At 39.8% G+C, this 14,482-nt stretch overlaps 1 protein-coding gene across 1 annotated transcript in view; it reads right to left on the reverse strand.

Moving 5' to 3' along the window:
• Positions 1 to 5,861: 5,861 nt before the first annotated feature.
• LOC127577605 (ATP-binding cassette sub-family C member 8-like) overlaps positions 5,862 to 14,482 on the reverse strand; it is a 120,826-nt gene continuing 112,205 nt past the window's right edge. Inside the window, 4 exon segments of the mRNA XM_052028871.1 lie at positions 5,862 to 6,068; positions 7,887 to 7,949; positions 9,913 to 10,046; positions 12,900 to 13,003. Of these exon segments, the coding sequence (XP_051884831.1) occupies positions 5,931 to 6,068; positions 7,887 to 7,949; positions 9,913 to 10,046; positions 12,900 to 13,003 (439 nt within the window). The 3' untranslated portion in view covers positions 5,862 to 5,930.

Here is a 14,482-nt window from a genome sequence, read left to right on the forward strand (position 1 = left end):
AATTGCCTTTTAGCTCCAGTAGTTCAGGTAATTTCAGAGTATATCACATTCCTGATTTCAAATGGTTTCATATGTTCCAATTTCAATTTTCTTAGCATGTCATTCTTATAGGATCTTTGCACAATCCAGACAACTGGGATGGCAACTTAATCATCTTCAAATTTAACTGGAAATGTAGATGCTGGAATCTGGAGCAAAAATGAACTACTGGAAGAACTCAGCTGGCCAAGCAGCATCTGTGGAGTTTTCGGTTGAGACCCTGCATCAGGACTGGCTGAGGGGGAGCAAAGATAGCCAGTATATAAAAGTGCAGAGAGGGGGAGGGGACAGGAGCTTGTAGGCAATAGGTGGAACCAAATGAGGGGGAGGATTGATGGGCAGATGGAGCTAGGGGTAAGGGATGGAAACCACACAAGCAGAATATAAGGTGGTATATGATGAATGGCATCTTGGGTGGCTTACAACCCAGTGATTTGAATATTGAATTTTCTAGTTTCAGATAACCCACACCCCCTTTCCCACTCCCACCAGTCATCCCAGGTTCTCTCATCATTAAAAAAATGTGTAGATTAAACAACAACTTCCATTGACAACACCAGCACAGTTAAATTTGTTAAAGTAGTATTCATGGGTTCACCATCAGATTTCTGAATGGTCCATGAACCCTTGAACACTACCTTGTTATTTCCTCTTTTGCACTATTTATTTATTTTGTAACTTGGTAATTTTTATGTCTTGCACTGTACTGCTGCTGCAAAACAACAAATTTCATAACATATGTCAGTGATGATAAACCTGATTCCAATTCTGAAATTTGTAGCTAAAAATAAACTGTACCTTTTCAAATGTTCACCTTTTCCACTCCCACCCCCACCCCCTGCCCAGCTACTGGGTACATCTGTCCATCATTCCCCTCCCCCCATCATCTGGTTCAACCCATCACTTACAAGCCCCTGTCCCATCCTTCTCCCCCCATTTCTGTATACCGGCCATCTTTTCTCTTCCCTTCCTTTCCCCCAGTCCTGATGCAGGATCTCAACCCAAAACTTTGACACATCCCTTTTGCCTTCACATGTACCCACTGAGTTCTTCCAGCAGTTTATTTTTAGCTACAAATTTAACTGTGCTTGTGCTGTCAATGGAAGTTGCTGTTCAATCCACACTCTCTTTAAAATGATGAGCGCTGATAGTCTCACAATTACATTTAACTCAAAATCTGGGCCACTGTAATTCTCTACCCCAGAGGGTGGTGGAGATCAATTCATTAGAGTGTACTGAAGGTGGACATAGATAAATATTGAATAATGTGCACAGTTTTGGTCCCCTTACCTACAAAAGGATATAATGACATTGGAGGCAGTCAAAAGGAGACCCACCAGCCTGATTCCTGGGATGACAGGATTGTCCTACCAGGAGAGACTAAACCGTTTGGGTCTGTGTTCCATGGGGTTAGAAGAATGAGGAGAGACCTCATTCAAACATATTGTCCAAAGGAGGGCTGACAGAGTAGATGTTGAGATGTTTTCACTAAGGGGAGAGTCATGAACAAGGGGACATAAGGGGCCAATCATTTAAAACTGAAGTGCATAGAAATTCCTTGTCTCAGAGAGTAGTGAATCTCTGGAACACTCTGCCCCAGAGGATGGTGGAGGTCAGATCATTAGATACACTGAAAGTAGACATAGATAAATATTGAAAGATTGAGGAGTTGAGGCCAGCACAAATCAGCCATGATCATACTGACTGGCAGGGCAGGCTTAAGTGATCCGGTGGCCTACTCCTGCTCCTATTTTGTTGTGTTCATGTTAGAGGTTCATAGAGTTGTACAGTACAGAAACAGGCCATTCAGCCCACCATGTCATGCCAACCTTTTTGCCCATGTTCACTAATCCCATTTGCTTGTATTAGGACCATATCGTTCTATGCCTTGCCTACTTAATTGTCTGTCTAAATGCCTTGTACATGTAGTAATTGTACCTAATTCCACCACCTCCTTTGGCAGCACGTTCCGGGTATCGAGCACTCTGTGTGTAAAAAAAGGACTCCTACCTCTCACCTAAAAACTATGTCCTCTTGTTTTCTAATCATTGAAAAAAATGTGTAGATTGAACAGCAACTTCCATTGACAACACCAGCACAGTTAAATTTGTTAAAGATGGGAAAAAGATTTTGACCATCTATACCTCTCATAATCTTAGATGCTTCTATCGGGTCATTCCTCAGCCTCTTTCACTTCAGAGAAAACAAACCAGCCTTTCCGATCTCTCCCCATAGCTAAGGTCCTCCTCTCATGGTGAACGTCCTCTGTACCCTCCCTTCACATCCTTCCTATAATATGGCAATCATCAATGCACAAAGTACTCCAACTGGTGCTTTGTAACGTTGCAACATAGTCCCAATCCTTATATTCTAATGCCCCGACGTTGTTAGCCCAGGTATAGACAGTTATGTCCGAACGGTATACAATATAACAAGTATTACAAGTTTTGATCTATACCGCATATCTATCCACTTTCGTTCGTAATTAAGTATTCGGAATTTTGAATTTCACAATTTTAGTTGATCTGGTTTCAGCTTTTGTGTGAGGTCCTTCTGACCCAGTTCTAATTTTAATCATGCTTCTTTGTTCAGAACTCTGCGGCTGGAGGAAATAGTTTTAATCTCCCACATCATTTCCGCCAATCATCATAAATAGCGTAATTACATAATCCGGTAATCCTATTAGATAATCATTAAAAAATGCAAAGTGCAGGATCTTGTTTTCAGCTATTCCGGTCCGATGTAAATTTGGAAGAGAACCCAGTCTTGGTAAATGAATTATTCACTTTGAAGGAACTCCCTGGTGGCACCATTACTTGCGGTTTGGCGACTAATTGAAGTGTTGTGGGGTGTGGTGAACAGCAGGCATCGACTAGCATTGCACCTTCAGGATGCGCTAGCCTACTTTGCAGCCCAGACAAATGAAGATATCCAAATCACTGAACTCAACATGTATACTTGCGCGGCCCCAATAATTCACTGGCAAACTGAGTGCTGTATATTTGTAGTGTTTCTGGCTTCACCTCTAAGTACAGACCTGGCTGATTGTTGTGATCGATGTTTACAGGGGTGCCAAGGTGCAACGAATTACGGATATGAAGCAGGTGAATTCATAGGGTATTGTAAGGTGGTTGCAGTTGCCAATGGAACGGATCAAATTCAGCTTTTACATCTGTGCTATTGACTTGATAGGTATTTGTAGAGCAGCTGTCAGCAGAACTGTAATACGGTAATTTGTCCCGAAACGTATTGAAAGGAAATAGTTTGAAGGCCACTTCCTCATCGAAAAGATCACTTTTTTCCCCCCTGGGTTGAATCTCGCCGCTTGTTCCAACAGATTGTGACTACTCACTGTCAAAATAGTCGAGGTCTGACGCCAAAAAAATAGTCAGGAAAAGTTCACAGCTTAGTTGCACTAGAGTAGCCAGATGCATCAAACATAGATAGCGCCGTGGACTGTTGGCATTTGCTAGCGCATTGCAAAATAAAAGACTAAAACGATTGACTGCTGATGCTGTGAGTGAATTTGAGGAGCCCTAGATTTGATTGAGGATATTTAAGGTATTACTCCTTACGTTTCTTGGCCACCCGTTGGAGAATTCAGGATAACCATCTCGCCCACGATACTTTGAATACTTCTTATTGACCATTCCCTCCCCCCATAAAGTATCCTTGGGTCTTTAATATGCAAATGACGATATTTGGAAGCAATTAACCGAAAACGGCCACAGGTGAGCTTTAAACAATTGATTCTCCTCCGGCAGATCTTCACCCATCCCCCTTGCTACAAGGAATAGACACTATTTATTGTTGTTTTGGAAAACTTTTTTTCTCTGCCAGAAGATTTGCTGAAATCACTTCCGTGCAACGCCATTCCAAATATCAGACTCAGTGGCGAGTTTTGAATGAACTGCTGGGAAACCCGTAGAAGCAGCTATTTGAAACTGATTGATGAGGTGCGTGAACAGATTTTGCATCCTGTTACCATGTTTAAATTTACAATTAAGACTTGTTAAAAAATGACACTTGGGCCAGAAGTGGGAGCCTGTTTCCATCGGAGTGCCTATACTGCAGTGGAATTTGAAATGTGGATGAGAGGAGTGGGTATTGTCGGCCCCCATTCCACTGCACGATTTCTTTCAACCAGGTAAATGGCAGATTTGTTTCCATCTACAGCAACTGGTCAATTACAGTAACATTCCCTCTACGTGTAACCGCCTCCCATTATCCACCCTGCCCAGATCTCTCATCATCATCATTTTACGCACAGCTTTCAAATCTCCGCTCGGCCTTTCCAAAGAAAATAGCCCCATCCTCTCGATTTATTGTTCTAAATGCAGCCTCTCATCCCAGGAACCATTCCCTTAAATCTTTTCAGGACTCCTAATGCATTCCAGCAATGTGATAATCAGAACGAAACGCAATATTCCAGTTGAGGCTCGGCTGAAGTTCCCCCCATTTATAACTACCCTATAGTTTTTGCACTTCTCTAATTTCCCTGCGTATCTGTTCCTTTGCATCTTTCCCATCTGTGCAGTACACGCAGTAGTGCAACGTTCCCACCAATGTTTCTTGGCTTTAACCAAACAAATCGCATTTCCACATGATATCTAAGCCTGTAGTTCACCTACGGTAATTTACCACATTCTGGATATTCACATACATGTCCAGTAAAACACATTTGGTTCTTTTATTTATATTTTCATCGACAACTGTGAAGTCCTTATATACTGTTGTAATCTAGTAAGAACTGTCTGATTTTTTTTATTTTGCTTTTTTTTTGAAAATCATTTTCCTACTCTGGTGCATTGTTATGCATGTACATTCTACCCCTTCCTGATACCCTCCAGTTACCAATAGATTTATTATTGTCCTGCACTATAGCTTTCCTAAATACTCCCTTGAATCCTGTCTTTCATCTCCAGCTTAACTTTCTCCTTTCTGATTCTATTTTGAGGTTCACAAACCCTATCAAACTGGTTTGCACCACCCACAACAGCAGTAGCGTGCTTCCTTGCAAGGCTATTGGTGTTCTTGAGGGGCTGTAACCTACCTAGCTTGTAGAGGTCCCACCTTCCCTAGAAAAGGACCACACTTCCTCTGGAATCTGAAGCTTTCCCTTCCACACCATCTCCCCGGCGCATATTGACCAGCTTAACTTCCTATTTCTGCACTCACCAACACGTTGCATAGGTAGTAATTGGAGATTACCACCTTTTTGATGTCTTGCTTTTTAACCTCATTCCTGACTCCCTAAACACTGCATGCAGGACCTCGTTCCTCTTTCTACCTATATTCATGGTACTTAATGGATCAAGATTGTGGCTGTTCACCTTCCCCTTCAAGTTGTCTACAGCTGTTCACAGGCACCTTTGACCCTACAGCCAGGGAGGCAACAGACGATCTTGGAGTCATATCTATAACCATAGAAATGTCTGTTTTCTTTGTGTGTAATGAATGACTTGTTTGTCTGTGTCAGATTTATTTTGAGAAGAAATATGTATGTAGTAGATTGAGGAAAAACTTGCAAAATAATTGTTGGTCTGAATTGGCAATTATGACTGTGTCAATTTATTTTGTTGAGTGTCAGTGAAGTGTAAATATATGGCAGATTTACTTAGATTTTGGAAAGTTATGGAATTCTCTTGCAATGTTTAATGTTGTTGTTTGAAGTGACTTTGTGTTAATGTGAAACCTAAGTCTGATATGTTGTCTTTCTTTGTACTAAACTTGAACAACATATGAGGTCTAGTCATTGAATCCATCCAATGATGGTTTGATGTTTTATGTTGTGACTGGGGAAAACTTAGGCCACTACGATGCATCCATAAGAAACGTGCCAATTTTATTTACAGAACAAATGAAATTACAAATGCAACTATTGCTGTGCCTCATTTATCTGCCTGTACAAAAGAGGCAAAGGTTCCATCCCTTTGTTCCAAGAGTATGCTAGGAGTGTCGTATTCCAAGATAATTCCTCTCTTCATCACAATCACTAGGTCTGCATTCAAAATGGTATGCACACGATGCTGAAAAACCAAAATATTCATTAGCATGATTCACTGCTAGACCAGATATTATTTTGAAAAATATGAAACTTGGTTAGCCACTCAGCACTGGAACACAACAAAAAAACAGCCCATGTTAGTTTTGAAAGCAGAATATTTCTGTTTTTGTAATGTTAACACACCATTCCCATACAAACCCAGCAAGTCATCTTTGTGACCATCTTTATTTATTGGCCTTCACTAAAAAGGCAAATTTGCTGTCCTTGCTCAGCAAATTGGATACGGAATCATTCTCTGCTACTGTGCCTTCAGACAACACTATAATCTGATCTGCGTCCAAAATTAGCGAAACGTGATGCTACAAAGGAAAGGGGGAAATAAATCTTTCACACAGGTTCACAAGAAAGCTTAAGATAAGCTAAGTCAAAGTGTTCCCATGATATTTACTGCCTAAATTGGATTGAACAGGCCTCATCCTCTGCTTCATTGTCATGTTATAAAGTAATATCATTACAGATCAGTACCTTTTCCAAATTTAATCTATCCCATTTCTTACAAAACATCACATTTTCAACCTAAAGCGCACAAAGATCTGAACCAAAGACCACTGTTCTCATGATTGAGTTTCCTCTCTACCTTTCTGTACTGGAACCTCTTTTCCATGCCCCCACCCCAAGCCTTTCTAAATATTTATGCTTCCTTCCTCCATGTTTTCAGTGATCAAATATTTCTACTTTAGAGCCCTCTCCACCTCTCCAAATTGAATTCTCTCTGAACTTTAAATCACTTACTCTTTTTATGGATCCACCATTTTCTAGTATATTGGTGCAGGATATTGTCACGTGAGGTGCAATTGTAATTCCAAGACCTTGGCAGGCTGGGCAAGGTAACTGGCAGCTTCAGCCTATTTTAACTTGATGATCAAAAAGGCTGGGATGCTGATGCTAAACATCAGGTGACATGAATCCTCCACAAGAGACTGGGAGAATGGTCCCTACCAAATGATAAATACAGGAACATTAGTTGAGTAAATGAGAGGTGGAAGGGCAGGGGAAGAAAAGTCCATCGTGAGAAGGTGCCTGTGTGGAGCCTGTAAGAGTGTCCCTGCTCTCATTGGCCACAATGAAACCTGTACCTGCCATGCAAACTTAAAACTGCATTTGGACAGACTGACTGGGGAAAGTGGTATGTAAAATCCCTTACTCCTTTTTAATTGCAGCAATGTCAGGTTTATACTATAGAAAATTCAGTATGGTCCCAGTCTATGAAAGGAAAACCTATATTTCATTCATCTCTATTGTACCTGATTACCAATCTCAAATGGATCAATACAATTTATTTTGATGCTCTAGATGTTATTAGTGGTTTTACTGGACCAGTAATCCAGAGCCTAACAATCCATAATAGATGAGCTCGAATCTCTTTCCCATTGGAATTGTTTTAAAAGAATAAATATTACTAAAATGACAATTGGTTATGAAACTGGCTTATTAATATCTTTTGCCTGTCTGGCCTATGTGTGACTCCACTGAACATCAGTATGGCAGTTGTAGCAGCTCATTGTCTGTGGTCTCAGAAGGCAGCCCACCACCCATCCTTTCAAGGCAACAATACATGCTTGCTTTGTCAGTGATGCCCCTTTCTCAAAATTAATTTGTTTTATAAAATATCTGTTCATATCCATGTCCTTGCAACTCTGAATTCTTGATGGTGACACATTTTCATTCTATTGGCAATACTGTCCTTTTCAACTTTTGCTTCATTCCACAGTCAGTAACACCCAAGAACCTGAAATCCTGTCTCAGTGGATTGTAAACCAATAAGGCAGGTGTTACTTACAGCGATGGTCACCACTGTTCGATCTGCGAAGGCCGTCATCACAACTTTTTGTAAAATGTTTTCCTACAAAAAATATCAATTACTTTAATAATTTCTGAATGCAAACATGGAATAACTATAGTACATTATTGTTCAACTTTTTAAAAACTTTACATACATTATACAACTGTTAACTGCCTCTACAAAGTTCACCTCAATCCATTTAGGTGTATGCCTAAATAATTGACAGTGACGTGACTCCAGACAGACTTCTGTGAGACACCTTTAGACATATGTAAACTGCCCTAACTTCTCCACTTTTTTTCCTCTCTTTTAATTTTTATCCTAGTCTTGTAAATATTTAATCTTTAATCATTTCCTAAGTGATCTCTTGTCAAAGGTACTCCTAACAACCTTGCACATTGCATCTAAAAATTGGATGGGCACTAGGTATTGCTCAAATGTCAAATGCTGGTGTCAAAATGTATACAAATTGTGACATTCTTGTTCTAAGAACTAGTTGTCATATTTTCCTCCCATTTAAGAAGTGCTAAAACCCAACTACCTGGAGGGGGGCAGAGGCCATTCCCCAGGATGTTACTTAGGATGGCATGGTTCAGTTATGAGGAGAGACTGATAGGCTGGCTTTGTTTTCCTTGGAGCAGAGGAGCCTGAGGGGAGAACCTCAGAGGTATAGATAGATAGAAGCATAGATAGGGTAGATAGTATGAAATTTTCTCCAGAGGTGTCCAAGACCAGATGACATAGGTTTAATGTGAGGAATATGAGGTTTAGAGGGGATCTGAGAAAGAATTTTCTTTTCCCAAGAGGATGGCTGCAATCTGGAATGCACTGCCTGAGAAGGTGGTGGAGGGAGACTCTCTGTCAAAATTTAAGATGCAGCTGGATAAGCACTTGCATCGCCATGACACAGTAGGGTATGGCCAAGTGCTGGTGAATGGGATTAATATGGATAGGTACTTGATGGTTAGCACGGACATGGTGGGTTTGTTTTGGTGCTATATGACTCTGAGCTGCTATGTCATTGGCAGGATGACTCAAAAGATGAGAAGGGATTTTGTTGGACATCTGGCTGTGTGGTTGGGTCTGGTTTAGATTTTATGTTTGAGTAGATCTCAACATGGATGCTCTGATTTGTGCTTAGTCATTGAACTGGTTTGTCGGGGGAGGGGGAAAGTAGTAGGGTTTTGAAATATAGTAAGTCTTATTGGAGTCATTTTAAATCATTCATAATGCACTCCTTATTTTGAGTTAAAAGCAAAGGCTGTAGATCCCTACATTTTGATCCAATTTCTTTTGCTAAGCAATATGTGTCAAACACAAAATACAATGAGGAAATAAGATAGATATCTTTATTAGTCACATGTACACTGAAACACACAGTGAAATGTATCTTTGCGTAGAGTGTTCTGGGGGCAGCCCGCAAGTGTTGCCATGCTTCCAGCGCCAACATAGCATGCCCACAACTTCCTAACCTGTATGTCTTTGGAATGTGGGAAGAAACCGGAGCACCCGGAGGAAACCCACGCAGACACTGGGAGAACGTACAAACTCCTTACAGACAGTGGCGGGCATTGAACCGAGGTCACTGGCACTGTAATAGTGTTATGCTAACCGCTTACACTACTGTGCCTGCCATGATACTCACATGAGTTGAATCATTTCCGAAAGTGCTGCATCTATATTTTTAGTGGGTAGGACTTCATTAGGAAAAGGGTGCATGCATTTCAAAACATGCACAAAACGCTTTTTGCATTCTCAAGAATTTTATGTTGTCAAAAGGAAAATATCCTCTAAATACATACTGGTTACCTGAACTATTTTCTCTTTATAGAGTTGTACAGCAATTTTATCTATTAAACTGACACCATTCTATTTGCCTGGGGTTATTATGATGTGTGACTGGGAATACACTTTGGAGTTTCATGTCTTTTACAGTGCAAATCCTAAAACCTTTTCACTCATCCCCAGGTTGCTGTCTCACAGGTGAGAAAGCCATAAATGAAAGCTGACTATTGGTACTTACTGTTTCCATGTCTATTGAGGCTGTGGCTTCATCCATGATCAACACACTACTTTTCCGCACAAATGCTCTTGCCAAGCAAAACAGCTGACGTTGACCCAAGCTAAAATTTTCTCCTCCTTCGGTAACTGTAGCATCTGCCATTCAAATGTGAAAAAGGTTTGAATCTGAACCATGATGGCACTGAGGAAATACATTCAATTTCAGATGTAGGTTTATTTGAAGACTTTCATATTGCATAGAAGTTTGCAATTCCTTTTTCCTTCAGTGCAATGTGAAATAGAATGTTTGCTCCTTTTGCTTTCTCAAAAAAAAATGCAAATTATCACTGCCATTTTGGTTTTCAGGACTGAAATTCCTTGCAATTAAATACAAAGGTCCTGATAATCTGACTAAAATTTTGCATCAGATGTTAAATTGATTGCTTTACATTTGCCTGGGTTTATTGCTATTTTGATACATAGCTGCCTGTACTTCCTGAAATTAATTGCACCAAAGTGTGTAGGGCCAAGGAGGTAAAATAATTTGTAATAATGAAGGCAGATGCTTGCAAGCCAGGTGCATATTTGGAACCTGCCATAGAATGTTGGGTAGGAAATGTAATCTCGAGTTTTACTCAAGGACAGAGATCAAGGTTGGTGGAGGGAGGAATTAATGGATAGGGAAGAGGGGGTTATGCATAGTTGCTGGCCATATCACATAAACTGCAGCTAAGAAGGTTTTGCATTTGGTCCCACCTTCAGTTAGCCCCTTCCTTACTCTATTCACTATGTACAAGTCAACACAAAACCTAACGGGGCAAGTCCAAGACCTAGTACATCTGGTAACATTTAGATGTTAAACTAGATTTTTGGCTCTTTCAGGGTCAAATTAAATGAAGTCGGGTGATTTAAAAAAAAATTCCTTGAAACTCCATAATTACAACCAAAAATTAAATGTATGAAACATCCTTGAGTAGTTTGATTGCTGAGTCAATGAATCCCCTAGTTACTGACATCAAATGCTAAATCGTATCAATACAAACTACTGGTACCAAGCTGTTCTATTGAAGCGTCAGTATGGCGAGTATCAGAAAGCTTTGACCACAGCTGTTATCACAGTTAAGCCTGTCATTCTCTCATCTGATGTTTGCAATATATGCAGTTTCCAGTAGAAGTTACTGAAAGGATTCCAGGAACAGTGTTTCTAAAATTAGAACCCAATTACACCAACCCCATGTGAGAAACTCAGCTCGCCAGCGTTAGAGTAGGAAGTGAGAAAAAGATCTGAAGCATGCATTCTCGTTACAATATTTAAATGTGGAAGTAGGATGGTCACTCATCCTCTATCCTTGTGCTGCATTCTTTACAACTGGATATGAGCATGTTCCAGGTGTTTTTGGTTTGAACCCAGCTATTGTTTTTGGTGGGGAGGGGGATGTAATTATAATTCTCCTCTGCATGTCTCCACTATAAGCTCCATGTTTCACAGCAATGAATTTATGGACTGTAGTATTTTAAAGTTGCAAGCTAATCTCTATGGTACTTAGCTCAAGTAACTTTATCCGCAGGATTACTGTAATGTTTGCTAATCTGGCTGCTTTCTTTGCAGCAAATCTGAGATCGATTACAGTTATTACTACGAAGTGTGGGATATTTATGATTTGCCAAATGGCTGTAAACTTGTGGATTCCAGGTAACGTGCACCATTCCCTTTAACTGAGTTGAACGTCACTTACTTTAGAATTAAATTATTTTCTTGACATTTGCATTTCAGATATTATATACTTTGATATATAACTACCAAATCAAATGGCACAATTACATAAATCAGCACCTTTTAAACATTATTCATTTATCCACAAACTTGCTTTTAAGCCATTTTTTGGAAGTTAGAAATGCATACCAGTGTGTTTTTTTTTTAAAAATAAAAGTTGGACACAGACATTATAATTGCATGAGACAGGCAATCTGTACACTAATGAAAGCAAGGGAGAGAAGCGAGGGAGGTGACTAGGGACTGTGGATCTGAGGATGAGAAGATCCAGAAACTTGGTCTGAACCTTGAAAGGAATAGAAAATCAGGTTCAGGAGGAAACTGAAGTCTTGGTCTGCGCTATTACAACTTTGGAAATGGCAAGGATTGGGTATATATCATGAAATAGATTTGTAAAAGTTGTACTTCAATACAGTGAAGCAAGGCTTTTTGTCTCCAAGACATGTTTTCCTTATCTGTTGCAAGTAGACATAAACAAAAGATAACTGCATAAACCAATGTCATTCTTGAATGCTCATTAACTAGAAAAGGCAGCAATGGTCTATTCCTTTTATGCTGCCAACCTTTCACTCTGCACGCTCGCACTTTGAACTAAAAATAAACTTCTGCCAAAACTAGCTACAGCTGGTATTGAAATTATATGAAATTCTTGTTCTAACTTTTGCTTCAGTCACTTGCTAAGGTCAGATTTGTCCAGGTGATGGTGCAAAATGGCAAGCATGAGTTGAGGGCTTAGTTTGCACCACAGCTAATTTTATAATCTATATTTAAATTGTAAAGAAAAAAAACAGTAGATAACACAATGAGCTGTCAGTGGACAATTGCACATTTTTGCATTGCCGCCAAGAGATTTCATCTATTTGTCTATCTCCTTCCCGCACATGCTCTGTCCCTCACATTCTTTTCTGTGTTTCTTCCACACTCCTTTGCATTCTTATCTTTGTACATCCATCATTCCTTCAAAATCAAAAAGGTTAATTGTTGGTACCTTCAAACATGAAGCAATTTTTTTTATTTTCTGTGTACAAAATCTCATTTTAATGTCAGCTTTGTGCAAAATTGCAAAAATTGTGAATGTAGAAAATTGAAACATAGCATGAAAAGTATAATTAACAATATCTGAACCCCATAGAAAAATAATCCCTACACTATCAAAAGATCACATAGAATATATTTATTCTGTAACATATGAGGATAAAGTAAAACACTTAAATGTTATATTACTGCTATGTTACCTAAACCTCCGGGTAAAGCTTTCACCACATGTTTGAGCTGTGCGATCTCTAAGGACTCCCATAGAGTGCTGTCTGTGCATTTTTTCTCTGGATCCAAATTAAATCTATAGAAAAAGAAAAACTGATTCAGAATGCAAATTTTGCAAGAAGTTCTTCAGATTATTTTAGAATCATTAGGGGACAGAAGGAAGCCCTTTGAATCCAGGCCAAATTCTAGTAGAGCAATCAGTTAGTCCTATTCCCCTGTTCTTTCCCATAACTAGGAAATAATATCATTTAAAACAGGCATGTGCAAACTATGGTCCTTGCCCAGTCTACTGTACCGTAATTTTCTGCAGCAGGTAGACGTCATTGACAAATGTACATCCCCAAATGTCCCTTGAACTTTATAGACTTTGAAGCTGTCACCGCTTGATTTGCTGGCAATATACTTGGATGGAATATATTTTTCATTTTGAACATTTATTCATGTGAGGAAGTTAAAGCAGCAGACCAGGTGGACTTGATCCTTGTGGTAAGGAAGTTCAAGAAGTCTTTGCACTTATTGGAGATGGAAGTGGAGAAGTTGGGTGGAAAAGAGTTTAAGGTGGATTAGAATAAAGAATCCAGGACTTGGATTTGCAGACTGGGATGATCCTGGATCAATGAGGTTTTGGCAGATGCAATCCAACTGTGTGTTACAGCAAAATCAGTTATTAGCTATATTTAAGTCTAAATCTGTTGGATGAGAGGATGGAGATGAGCACTATACCAGGGGAAGTAGAGGATGAAAGCTGGCTTTACAAGGGGTGTCAAAGTGGAGGATGGGTTTGGTTGGGTACTGCAGCAACTATATTAATGATGTAGAGAGCTAAAAGTTACAGTTGCTATTAGAATATGTAGCTGTAAATGAATTAGTGGGATGCTTTTCCTGTGGGTGAAACCCAAGGATGTGAGGGGAAGGTGAACTGGTTGTAGTGTGTTTAAAAGGAAGTGTTCAGAGATTACACCGTAGGTGAATGAACATATTGTAGTAGTGAGACCATGAGAGATGGCAAGGTCCATTGAGCTTATGGGTTCAAGAGCTTACATGGTGGGAGAGACTGAGGAAAAACAGGAAGGCCATGAACTTGGTGGGTTTCAACCACCATTTGGATTCTCCTTGCTGCATCATTATACAAAGGCTAAGGGAGAAAAGTTGTATCAGTGAGGAAATCTTTATTGTTCTTGGGTGGGTGATAGAAAGCTACGATTCTAAATGAGGCAGAGTGATGAAATAAGATCGTGTTTGATGGACAAGGTTCCAAAGTAGGAAGACTAAGATGTGATTTGTAAACGAGAGCCATACTCAGTGTAACAGTCTGTACAGGGCAAATGGTGAAACGTATAGCCAGACAGGGTGGCTTCCTTTAGGGAGAAGATGTCATCACTCACAGTGGATGCTGCTGTCCAGGTCATGGTGATCATGCAATTATCCATGAGAATTACATGAATGCCCAACAGCAAGCAATAGACCATTTCAGGGATGTGTAGAGAAGAACAGAAATAGCTGACCAACAACTCTAGAGGAATTTAACTCTATGCTGGATCAGGTAAGTTGAACA

The sequence above is a fragment of the Pristis pectinata genome, chromosome 14, assembly GCF_009764475.1.
Source record: "Pristis pectinata isolate sPriPec2 chromosome 14, sPriPec2.1.pri, whole genome shotgun sequence".
Taxonomy (NCBI): domain Eukaryota; kingdom Metazoa; phylum Chordata; class Chondrichthyes; order Rhinopristiformes; family Pristidae; genus Pristis; species Pristis pectinata.